This window comes from Pleurodeles waltl, chromosome 4_1 (assembly GCF_031143425.1).
Source record: "Pleurodeles waltl isolate 20211129_DDA chromosome 4_1, aPleWal1.hap1.20221129, whole genome shotgun sequence".
In the NCBI taxonomy this organism is placed as follows: domain Eukaryota; kingdom Metazoa; phylum Chordata; class Amphibia; order Caudata; family Salamandridae; genus Pleurodeles; species Pleurodeles waltl.
The window spans coordinates 605,096,370-605,109,911 of NC_090442.1; the positions used below are offsets into that span (position 1 = coordinate 605,096,370).

At 40.3% G+C, this 13,542-nt stretch overlaps 1 protein-coding gene across 3 annotated transcripts in view; it reads right to left on the bottom strand.

Annotated features, from left to right (window-relative positions):
• CHPT1 (choline phosphotransferase 1) overlaps positions 1-13,542 on the bottom strand; it is a 322,168-nt gene that overhangs the window by 176,810 nt on the left and 131,816 nt on the right. For all 3 annotated transcript variants that reach the window (XM_069229015.1, XM_069229016.1, XM_069229017.1), the window contains exon 5: positions 5,876-6,007. In XM_069229015.1, coding sequence (XP_069085116.1) covers positions 5,876-6,007 — 132 coding nt within the window. The remainder of the gene's footprint in view (positions 1-5,875; positions 6,008-13,542) is intronic.

A 13,542-nucleotide genomic window follows, 5' to 3' on the forward strand; every position in this document is an offset into this window, starting at 1 on the left:
ATCAGGAACTGAAATGCAGCTTATAAGTGATCAAATTCACAAATAATCAAAAAGGCTTACCCTCTCCTGGCTAAAAAAAACAAAGTACTCCTTAATCAGTCCTCCCCATAATACTCCCCCAGAATGGGGGAGGCCATCTTCGTTGGGGGCATCAGGACTGTCATGCCTTATCTGGTTTCAAGCTTCCATGACTAAGGATTTAATAGATTAAGCAGAGTGCTTTTGAACTTGTTCTTGAAGAACAAGAACATTTCCTTGAGTAAAACTCTTTCTAGTAGATACTCTAATTGAAGTTTCCTCACCTTTAAAATATCATCAGGTGCCAGACTGGAGCTAGACACTTTTCTTAGCAGTGCTCTGCATGCCGGTATCACCCTTGAAGTGACGAAGTGGAACCGCATATAAGCGCCACCCCAGCACGTGGATTTTATTTTCATTCATCTTTTTCATTCTGTTGACCAAATTGCTGGTAACAGTAGGTCGATCTCTAGTTTGGGACCTTTTAATGTAAAGTGGCCACTTCGCAGAACAAAGAGGTGGGAGAGTAGTGCAAAATCTGCAGTTAGATTAAGTATGCACCAAAAAGAGCATTACTGATGTTAACAAACTTGTTTTACTGATGGATATTTCTAACCACAAATTCTTCACCTTTAGAATACATACCAGAGCCTTAGGGGGAGTATCTGGGGAGATGACCGACAAACAAAGTCCTGCAGAACCGAGCACAAGAAGTAACCTTCCTGCCAGACTTAACTGTCAAGGGAGTAGTGTTTAGTAAAAGCATGCAACATCATCCAGTTTGCAGCCTTGCTCATGTTCAGAACAGGTACTCCTTACACCCCCCTTATAGAAGTTTTGGCCTAGGTAAAACAGGCTCTCAGACCTTCAAAGGGATGTTTCTTGGCTAGTGTGCAGCAGATCTTGAATCTAAGGATTTTTATACTCGACATGGTCCTCTTTTGGACAACGTACCTTTCTTCGAACCTGAAGCCCGACAAAGATTTAATCATCTACCCAATTGTCTTATGCGTAGTGGCTAAAGTGAAAGGGTGTAACAAAATTAGACAGGAAGGCTGCACGTGTCCTTAACATCAAATCTGTCTGGAAAGAAGGTGGAGTATGGTGGATGTACCGACGCCTGAAGTTCACTCTTGCGATGTGCTGATATGATAGCAATAAATACAACTGTTTTCAATGTTAAGAAAAGTTGTGCAGATGCCTGAAAGGAATACGCATAGTAATGTCAACACCAGGTTCAGGTCCCACTGGTGCATCACAAAAGGTTTGGGGGGGGGGGGTAAACATTTGGGTCAAACCCCTAATAAAATACATCACAACCAATGACTTAAACAAGGATGGTTGGTCTGACAAACAGAAAGGCAAAAAGGGCCTTTAGATAACACTACACGGTATCTACTGAAAGATCGTGCTGTGCTAACTAAAGAACAAACAACATCAAAAAGATTTTCAAAATAAGGGGTCAGTATTTTGGGTACCACGCCGGGCAAACATTTCTCTTAGTGCCCTGGATGGATGACCTTGTGGAAGGTGGCGGCAAGAATGACATCAATCGCCTAGATCTTGAGTCACATGTATTCAGGTGCCGCCATTCAAGCTCAATGTATGAAGGTGTAGGTTGCGGAGACTAGGACACTGGACTCTGCCCTGTTGCTGAGACAGAGGGTCCTCCCTTAATGGGAATGAACCATTCTCGCAAGTCCCGTCCAGGACAAATCGAATGACTTGGGTCTGGTCACTCCTGCTTCTCTTCAGCACTCACGGTAGGAGAGGGAGCAGTGAGAATGCATTCAGGAGCCCTTAATTCCATTCCAGCCAGAATGTGGCCCCTAACAAATGCCTTAGAGGAAAGTTCAGTGCACACAGTTGCTGACAATGTGAGCTCTCAATGAGGTAAATAGATTTAGCGAAAGTGTTCCTCACTGATCTAAGACACCATGCACCGTATTAGGGCAGAGAGCTACTCGATATCTGCTGGACTACACCTACTTACTACGTCTGCTCTGGCCTTCAAGGACCCAGGCAGGTGGTTAGCAATCACAAAGATATTCTTCTGGCGCAGCCTTCTCCAGAGGCATACGGCCTCCTGGTACAGAATTCAGGGCCCCACTCTGTCCAGCTTTTTGGAGTACTACATTGTGTGTTGTCCATAAGGACCTGCAGCAGCCTCCATTGGCTGAATGCAGGGGCTGAGATGGGTTAGTACAGGGACACCAAACTAGACAGAAAGGGAGCCCCCTGGGGGAATAAAACTTTATGGGCGGTGCACATGATCTTAAACTGTACATGCTTCTTCACGAGGAGCCAGTGCAGTTTGCGGAGGAGGCCAGAAGCCAGGCAGAATTTTGGGAGAGAAAACAGCAGCCTGGCTGCAGCATTTTGAACCCGCTGGAGTCTGCAGAATACTGACTTGTTAGCTTCTAAATATAAGATGTTACAGTAGTGCAGTCGAGATGAGATTGCTGCCTGAATAATGATCTGATGAGTGCTGGGATCAAAAAATCCAAGTATATGTTTGAGGCTCCGCAGGAGCCCAAAGCACATGCCTGCCACTGCTTTTGCCTGCACTTCAAAAGTTAGGGTGCTGTCCACCCAAAGGCCAAGGTTGTCTCCGCAGTCTTTTCCTAATACAATAATTTCAGTTTTAATTTTGTTCAATCGTAGGCAATTGGCGTCCATCCACTCTGTGAGAGCAAGCATACTACTTTGAAAATTGGCCCTGTCTGACCTGGGGTGATCAGAAAAAGAGAGCACGAGCTGGGTGCCATCTGCATAAGACACCAGCGCAAGCCCAAAGGATTTCACAACCTAGGGCCAGAGAAAGGATGTAGATACTAAACCAGGTCGCGCTCAAGGAGGAGCCCTCAGGAACGCCGTGGCACGGAGTATGCGATTTGGAACTGTAAAGGGAGGTGAATGACCTGAAAGGATCGCTCAGAGAGAAAAGAGGCGAGCCAGGACAGTGCAGATCCACGTATGCCAATGTCCCGTAAGCGCTGGAGCAAAAGTTTATGAGATACCGTATCAAACTCGGCACTTCGATTGAGCACGATCAAAGCAGCAGGCCTGCCTTCATTCAAAGTACAGAGTAGAAGTTCTGTAACTCCAAGGAGGACAGACTCCGTATTGTGCGCCTGACTACATGTTATACGCCATTTGAAGTGTTGAGAGAAAGAGTTGCTTACAGCAAAATCTTTCCACCTTGAATGTCTACAGGTAGCAATACAGGTAATAAAGTAAAGGAATCCGATTTTGGGAAACTGAAGACCAACATTAAGGTGAAACAAGCAAAGTCAAAAGAGTATTATGATAAGAAGTTTAGAAGAAAGGATATTGGTATTTAAATAGGTGATTGGGTTTTAGTACCAAAAAAATCTCTAATAATCAGCAGTCGTTCTTAGTTTGACAATGTTATTAAAGTCGGTAAAAAAAACAAAAAACAGTATTGTTGAAAGGCAAATGTTTGCGGCATTTGAATACCACAGAAAGAACAAGCAAATATTTTAAATTGGAAAATGTACAAAAGAACAACTGTGCATTATTTCTAGAATGTGTGTCAAATTTGTGAAATAGTTATTTTTCAATTTGTGGTTATTTAATCAGAACTCATGAAAAATGAAATGAGGAAGCAAACATGAAGAGAACTTGTGTTACTATTGAATAGAATTTGGATGATGTGATTTTGATAGAAAATATGAAATGTACAACTCCTGATTCACAGTCTCTTAATGGTACAATTACAAATGAAGGTAAATCTGTTGAATTCAGTGGTCAAGATTCTGTGATAGCTTTATCCAAAGTGAAAAGGAAAGTCACGTTACCTGTGAAATTTAAGGATTTTGTGATGTAATGACTTTCTCTAAATGTATCTGTCGTACTAAGTTTTGAGCTACATTCAATGTTGATTTTTTTGTTTTAAAAGGGCGGAGGTGTTGTATCTGAATTCTTGATTTAATTCAGTATCATCGTTATCTTTAATAATATTCAAAATGTATTTGCATTATTACTGACTTAAGTCCTCTCTGTGTGTCTCCAATGACACCTTGCTCAAATGTGTCGCTAAGGGTACACTTTCTAATTTGTTTTGCCTTTACAGCTTGTTCCAGCCTTCTCTTTCTTCAGCATACTTTACTTTTATGTTCAATATTCTTCGTTTTTTGTTTACATTGCCCCCTTTTGATTTCTTCCTATTTGTCCTCAGGCAAGGTCCAAAACTCTTCATGATTTAACAACTCTTTTCTTCTTCATTAAAACTGCCATTTCACAGACATTTTCATACCTTCAATATACCATTTATCAGCACAAATCTTGATAAACCAGAATATTCCACTTCCTCAGCCATTTCTGACACAAGACATCTTGCAAATGCAAACTAAAAAAAAAGGCCTTTCAGAAAAAAGCTCCAAAAAACATTCAATACAAGCCAATTAATTCAAACATGATCCTTACGCCCTGTCAGATCACCTTATGTCATGACAACATGCATGATTACGCAGACACATTGTCATTGATTAACATATAAATCAGACTGTTTCAAATGATGCAGAAATTTTGTGGGGGAAATGAGAAAAAAAACTGGTCTTAACCTCTGGTGTCCTTGCTTTGGGAGAGACTGACACTGAGGACCAGTAACAGAAAAGAGGCCCTGGTCTTGCTGATTCCTACATGAAATATACAACAGAACAACGCATGCTGGAACCACGCTTGCCTGAACAACGCAGTCAGAACAACGACCGCGTTGTTACCACAAATGCCTGTACCATGCATGCCTCAACAATTTTGTGTCGTAAAGGCATGCCTGGTAAAGGCATGCTTGGAAGGGCATGCGTGGTTCCACCATGCAACCCCCCTCACGCCCCCACCCCCAAAACAATTCTACCAGGACATGCATGGTTAAGGCAGAGAAAAACTGAGTCATTGTTCACAAAAGCGTTGTTCTGCTTTTGTGGACAACGCACCTCGTTGTTTAAGAGTCGTTGTTTAGGCTGTTTACCCCTACATGCACCTTGCAGCAATTTAGAGTGTGACCAAATCGGGCCCAAGAAAAATAGTGCTCCATTTGTTTCTAGCTACACAATGGGGACTAATTTTAAAAAATCCCTGAAGGTTTCCTTAAAACACCATGAATAGTTTAACAACAAAAGATTACCAAAATCTTGCAAAAGAAAATTAAAAAATGTTCTGTCTTCATCCTATATAACAAGGACATCTTCCGTAAATTAAAAAAAAACAGTAAGCTGCAATTAAATCTCCAGAAACTTTAAACTTCATGTAAGCATATATGTTAAGCAGGACAGAAAAAAACGACTTACCTTTGCAATAAGCAGCCAATAAAACAGAGAATAAGGAGAACACACATGGACTTATATAGTCCATGCAAGTATTAGGTTCGGTCTTCTAAAGAAATTCAGAGGAATAAATAAAATCTAAGAAAGTTCAGAAACAAGTTAACTTTTTAGGGCATGCGGTGTGCGTTCAGAATCATTAAAAAAGGGAATATAGGTGTAAGCTGTGTAATTCAAAATCTGAATGTTTTCATAGCAGCCTAAATTAACACTTCAGAGCACCACTGTTGATTATGTGAATATGCCGTGCATAAGACGACACAATCAGGTGATTCTGAATTATTTGGACCAAGCCTAGATACTCCTGAACTGAACTTAATCCTAAAATTTAACTTTTTCAGGTTCAAGGTTTCAAACAATCATACAAGATACAACGTCCATCTCTTAATACAACATTGATGTACAGGACTGACAGCTAGAATATGGGAGGTAGAACACAAATAAAGAACTGGAAACATTACAGGATCAACTATTTGCATCAAAAAGTTCTTGGTTCTCAAACAATGACTTACCGCTATTGTCGATCCATTCTTGCCAACTCCTCCGGTGAAGATTACCATGAAATAGCTGGAACATGACAACAATGCTCCGCCTAATATTCCAAGAATAGGGAACGTTTTTAGCGGAAGTCCCACAATTGGTATCTTGGTTGGGGAATAAAGCACAGAATTAGAAAAGGCCTGGTGTTGAGTAATTAATAAAACAAAAGAGATGTTATTAGAGAAAAGCATCACCAATGAGTTCTCACAAAGACCATTCTCTTCAGGCAATTTTCTTAGTAATAGCGTGTCAATATCTAACAAAATATTACTGGAGCTGTAAATTACCAATTATCAAGACCAGATGTGGATTTCTGCCGTTCAAATATATCCAAAGCAATGTGAAATTTGCAGAATCACACATTCATCTACTTTTTAAAAAATTATCAATTGATAAAAAACATTGCCAAGAGAATGGTCATGTAAATGTATTTAAGACATCTTTATAGGAAATGCAAACACCATCTGCCTGCTTTCTTTGCAGTTAGCTACTTACAAAGCAAAGTTTTCATCTAGAGCTAGATACATAGCTATCCTAATGAAGCGTTGCAGCAAAATATTTACCTTCAACGTTCATTTTCAGATTTAAGGAAACTTCCAAAGGCAGCAGTGGGTAAAAAACATAAATAACAATAAATATCCTAATGCCAGAGGCAGTTTTTTTTGCATTTTTGAATTGTTTGAAAACTTTTGGTACAAAAACGAAGGCACACATAATGGCTTCAGTAAATAACACTGCAGAAACACGCCCTGCCATGAAAATAAACCACTTTGCCATCATCTATGCCAACAGGAGATTCTGTCTGGCTGCATGACCTACCTTACAAGTCTTTATCATTACCCAAGTGATGCCACAGGGGATTTCAAGCAGTTTTCCTTTACTCAACTTTACTTTTCAGCACCATTAAATGTTGTACAGTGTCATGTATCATTCCTAACACAGTGCCCCATGATGATCAAGACCACAGCCATGTCCGAAATAGATATCTGGACCTCATGTAATTACTAATGATGATGGTCCTCCCTTCGGGGAGTTTTGCCAAGGGTGTAGCGGTAGCATAAACAATAAAAGACACCATAGTAAGTTGAGCTGTCTGCACAAAACATTCTGGGATAGAGAGGATTTAGCTAAACACTTTCGGCGGCCAAATGTGGTCTTCCAGAAGATATGAGTTTGAATTCTGACATGGCGACATCCATCCTTTCGATGATGACAATTTGAGTACCACTAATCAGGTAACAGTAGCATCTGTTATTATATACAATGATTATAAATGGAAGCAGTACATCCTGAAGGCTTAGTTTAATATTAGAATTCCTGTCTAGAGTGAATTACTAGATAAGGAATGATATTTGTTTACATTTTTTGAGTGCATAGCAAATGTATGCACAATTCTTAGGACCCGATCCACCGCATATATTTGATCAGACACAATAGTACACGCAGCACTTGTCAACTTTCAATTCACAAACACCCCATTTGTTAAAGTGTGTGCCTGAGTAGCCAGCTGTATATTTTGTACTTGCCATGTAAGCTCCATGGTAAGCGGACCATGGAAAGGAAGCAGGATCCAATAATGGGGAATATCTCCTCAAACATTAGTGTGACATGCACAAAAATTAAGGACAGGCATAGTAGGGAAAAGGAAAATTCACTGTTCGACCTACTAACTTGCACGTCAGGATGAAGTCACAAAATATGCACCCAGTAAATCTTGAGAAACAATAAAGGCCAACTAAGCTTAAATTTATACCCATTCAACCCTAAAGTCAAACAGTACACAGAGGCCACCCATATGACTCATATGACGTGCCATTAAATCACACAGAAATCAATAAAACAGGATATAACAATTAGGACAAAGCAAATTAAGCGGAAGAAAAGGTTAATGGCATAACAGTGTTTAACACACTCATGCATGAACGTGCATACAGTTGGCACAATAACAGACATGATAGGATCAATGTAAAAACTAAATATAAATATTTTAAAAATATATAGTCAGATCACATAGTAATTGCAAACATCACAAGTACTGTGAACACACAAAAAACATACATAATTGGCCCCATTAAACAAAGCCCTTAGCAATACTGATAACCCAACATATGTTTATACAGAAAGAAGAAATGCAGCAGAAAATGCACATTTCGAAATATTTCACACACACTTGGTAATCTAAGAGGGAGAGATCATTAACAATACCTACACTTCACCCCTCCCCAGTTACTTCTCACCCACCCTCCAATTATGAACAGACAAGCACTAATAGTAAGCCTGCCACAGGCACAACAGATATTTCCACAGTGTTGGTGTCAGTGTGTATTATTATACTATATAGAATCGTCCACTGGGATTCATTTACAGTCCACCTCCAAAGAACGTACCCGAGGATATTAAGTTTGTTTTGATTATTTATAATCCTACTACCCATTCAATGACCGATTGAAAAAAGAGCAGACGGCGCAGTGCTCATTGTAGCATAAAAATATTTTACACTGCCGCAAAATCATATACACATCAGCTGGTTTATATTCAAAAAAAGATGTGAAAATCATATATCATTTAACTGTATGCCGGGTGGAAACTCAATACTGTTACAATCAGGGATGTGCTTCAACGTCTGGGCCCAAATGTTATTGTGCTGGTCGCACCAGGACTAAGCCATCTGACTTAAACCTTCTGTAATAAAAGAATATCAAGAGGGACTTTGTTGTATTCCAGGATAATGATTTGTACTGCTATTTATATGTGTCAGTCTGTATCACAGTCTACCTTATTCCATCTACCAAGTAAAAAGAACAACTCCATTTTAGTGTGTCCGAGATAATGGCCAGGATTTCTTAGTGCCTCAAAGGATATGACTAAACAGTACATGTGCTGGACCATTTCTGAAACATAATAGAAAATGAAGTAACTGGTGTCAGCCTGTTTGGATACTGTAGAAATGTCTGCATGTGCACTTTGACTGTTCTAGATGTATTTATGATGTTTTTTGTTGGTAGATTTCATTTGTTAGTGAATATGTGAAGAGTCTGTTTGAGAGTCTGTTTTCTTTTTCTGTCCTTGGTGTAGGGAAGTGATGTTTAAGGAAAGTTAGGCACGAATGTCAAACATGGCTTGGAAGAAAATCGTGCAGATCGAAACACGTTGCCAATAAAGCGCTTTTGGAACTCTGTGGAGGAGTGCAATTCATTGGTGTTCATACATATCAGCATGGTACCTTATTTGTATAATAGCGGGCTCCCCTTTTCCCACGTATCACACCGGCCCTGCATGGTGGAAGTGACCGGCTTTGGGGACTCTGAGTTTGAAATAAATATATATATATATATATATATGTTTGGGGAAGAGAGAATGATATACAGACAAATGATTACTTTCTTTGCCATGTGAAACGAAGAACTACTGAGTACACAACACTTTTTCCACAAGGGATCTTGAACATATTGGTCGAATGAGACCAGGATCTTACTTCACCAACTGATGGCTCTCCCATGTCAACTTACTGGATGCACTCCACTTCCTGACCACTGGTTCTTGCCAGTGATAAGCAGGCTCACTGCTGGCATTCAGTGGCTAATTATTTGCAATGTTTGCACGAGGTATTGAGATACATTACCGGTTAACTGCAGCAGTACATCGCCATGTACTACCAGGACAGACAACGTGTGGCATGACATTTCTAAGCCATAGCCCAGTGTGCTAGGAGTCATAGGCTGCACACGTGTGGAACTCCGCCACTAACCCAAGCAAAACACCATTACACAATCAACATCACTGGCACTCCATCAACGTGTAAGCTGGCTGGCATACCAGGGAACGCTTCAGACTTGTTTATACCACATTTATTTGTGCTATACATGACAGCTTCATCTTCCATTATCCAGCGATGGCATGTCAATTGATTGCCAGGGATTATTGAGACATGTGGCTGCTTTGTGAGGATAGCAAACACACACACAGGAAGTACACATTTACTTGAGGCATGCCATCATGGTGACTAGCAACATTCTTCCCTACCTAAGTCTTGTTGCAATTTGTGTATGCACACACGAGTGAAACATGAAGAACTGTGATGATGTACTGTAATCCCTGCATGGTCACAGGTGACAGTGTGTATAGACTCTTTCTCCTTTGCATCATTCCCTTTAGACATTTTAACATTGTGGCTCAACAGGGGTATAATACAGCAGAGACAAAGTTGAGTCAAAGAGCCCACATTTATCACCCTGAAGTTGTGCTTCAGATGTCTTGATCAGACAGGAGAGTGTTTCTACTTTATTACGCTGAAGTATTATGCAAGATCTTACCTGCAATTTGTACGTTGTACAATATCACGTTACAACAGGCATTCATACAGATCCACACACAGCGTTCAAGTTCAATTTAGGTCTCTAAGCTGGCCCACTATGCAGCAGTCAAACTATGTCGCAACTCAACAAATTTGTAGTTTCACACTTCCCCTGAACTAAATATGTGGTATTACATCAGAAGAACAGTGCTGAGTCAATTATGAAATGTGGAACACACCTTCGTTCACGCCATGCATCTTGAGTCAACACCGTCTGCTTCTGTGTGATTCAACTGTTATTGCACACACTCAGCACATTTGTTTTGCTTTGTCTGAAATCAGTGTTTTGAGTGTGTTGTATTCGCATTTTTCAATTTTACATGGTTAGAATATTAAACCTACTATGTACCTACATATGTATACTATGTGTAATATTTCAAACAATGTGTATGTATGGAGATGATCGATGTTAGGGGTTTACAAGTGTTATCTGGTTTTCATAGAGACTTCTTAATGTTTAAAGGTGTGTTAAGTAACCTTATCCTCTCCGCTTTGTCACTTGTTTTGTCTTATTTTGAGTTTTACACAACAAAAGTATATGCTTTTTATAATGTTGTATTATGGCAACCACACAAAACCAGAAGTGAAACCAAATGAAGTCAAACATTTATACAAGGCAAATAAAGTCAGAGAAGGAGAAGACACCCAACCTAGCACTCAAAAAATGAAGTGAAAAATAGATGTAATTTTAGGTCGAGTGCACAAGCGCTTTGACCTGTTGTAAGCATTGTGGGCTTTTAACCACGCCCATGTCACGGCCATCACTTTCACTCATTTGTGGGCTTGCCTTTCGAAAATCACTTGATGTCATTGGTAAATGCTTTACATTTGCCCCACCTTGAGGCGGTTTTTATCACGCCCTGCAGCCTGCCCCGGTTAACATGGATTATTGCACGATCGCAGAAAAACTTCAGTGTGGGCGAACTATTTAATTTGTCTCTTCCCCGCAATGCTGCATGGCGGCCATGGCACTCACAGCGCGAACAGGCACAACAGCGTGAACTGGATCAGTGGTACTTGCCAGCTGGTCACATTGTTCACAATTACCTAATCAGAGTCATTTATTGTGCCTCTCCCCTTAAAACACTTGAAATTGGTGAATGCTTTACATAAAACAGAAATCCTCAAAGCGAAACGGCTCTCCAGGCACAGCATGAGAGCCGATACTACTATATTCACTGCACTTGGAAAAACTCGACCATAATGCTTTGCAGGGCATTACTCTTACAAAACATTTTTGCACATAATTCAGCCTGTGGTGGTCCTAGGACAATGGGTCCACTACCAAAACGTTCACAATAACATGTTCTATCCTTCTACATTATCCCTGGGTCCCCACACTAGGTTAGTGGGAACCACAAAATAATAACCCCTCCCACCATTCAGTGCCATTTTAAGCTCTCTCATGGCTGGAATTTTAGTTTTACAGTTGGGAATAGCTTGTGTTTTAAGGACTTTGTAATATCATTGTTATAGGCCTGTAACGCTAAATATATATAATGCACTATGCCCTCTAGGGGGTAAAGATATGGTTCCATTGCATTATTTATTGCCATTTTTGTGTGGTTATACCCTCTAGAGGTTAACTATATAGTTACATAACCATGTTTCTTAGAAATGCTATTTTCATTGAGGTGTCCTCTAGGGGTGGTTCTAAGCATTACAGTCATATCAAAATATTAAAATATTTGTGGCATGGAAACGTGTCCCATAGTGCTTTTCAGGGCATTACATTTTCAAAACATTTTTGCATTATTTCTGCTTTATTTTCTCCTGTTTTTTCACGGGGTATCCCTTCTAGAGGCTAACAATATGTTTGCGTAACCATGTTTCTTACAAATTATATTTTTGTTATGGTGCCCTCTAGGGGCTGTTTTGGCCATTACAGCCTAATGCCAAAGGTATATTTGATAATAGTATATGTTTAATAATCTCTCCTTATTACAATTATGACCATAATTCAGGCCAACTTAACATCCTTATTACACTATGACTGTTTGAACACTCTTGATATGCTTGGGTGACCCTTCTAGTTTATTTTTCCTCTGTGGTTATCTTGTGTCTTTTTTTGGGGGGGGGGAATTGTCTTAGCTAGTCAGGAACTATGATGGCTGGGTGGTGAAAGTGGTATTCTATTGGAATTAGCATGGCAGATTAAAATTAGGATGCTAAATGGCAACATTTTCATTTTTTACTGCAGATAAATGAAGTAGGCAAATGGAAGTGCTTTAGTTATATGCAGGGCCACTGGAATCATATGGCAGGAAAAGATGAAATTATGAGGCAAGGTTGATCAATTTATGTTGCAAGAAAAGTCCAGTTATTGATTTACAATGGCAATAGCTCTAACTCAAGCAAATATGAGACCTACTGCATTGCAAATGCTTGTTTTAAATTTTGTTTATTTGGCATTTATGTTTGAGACAAGACACAAATGAAATGCATGCAACAAAATAATGCAAAATAAAACAAAATACATCCTGCAGCATAAAGTAACCACTCACTCCCTGTTGGGACACAGAAGTCCCTCACATGGTTCATGGTGACTGACGTGTACCCATGCCCTGAGTGCCCCACCTGCAATGATGCCTGGATACCTTTTCCTGACTTTTTGTTGTCATGGGCAAACACGGATCCTGCATGTGTGGCATAACGTAGGCCTGTCTCACGGACTGCAATCTTGTTGGACCTGGAGGGGTGCTACTATCATAGTAGTGATCCTTTGCCAGGAGTTAAGTAGCACTTGCACGGTGGTGGTAGCATACTGTGTAGTGTTCAGTAGAAATGAACAGGCCTTTTTACCTGTGCCACTGGATTAAGGTGTTCAGGCTCACTCATATACGGTTTGGCTGCTGTGTGCTCAACTCACCCTCCACTTACATCAAGTTAGCATGTAGCACTGGGCAGCATGTGAGTTGTATGCATGTGCTGGGTGTATGTGTGCCTGTGAATGGTACAATACATGGAAGATTCAGGGTTTCATTTTGTTAGGCCCGGTTTTGACTGGAAGTGGAGGGAGAGGAATTTCCCTCCAGACAGATTTATGGATTGCTGCATTTCTGTGACCGGGGTGGAAAAAACACTGCATGAAGAAGAGCCAGGCTCTTCAGTATATTTCAAAGGGTGCTCTATGATTAACAGGGATGTCACTGGAAATGGGGCCGGCACATTTCAGGAAGGAGATGGGACTGATAAGAACATCATAGGGCTAAGGGTCCTGTGATAACCTGTTGATGCCCATATCACTGTGGCTGACATCCAGGTGTGAAACTCTAGTCACTCATA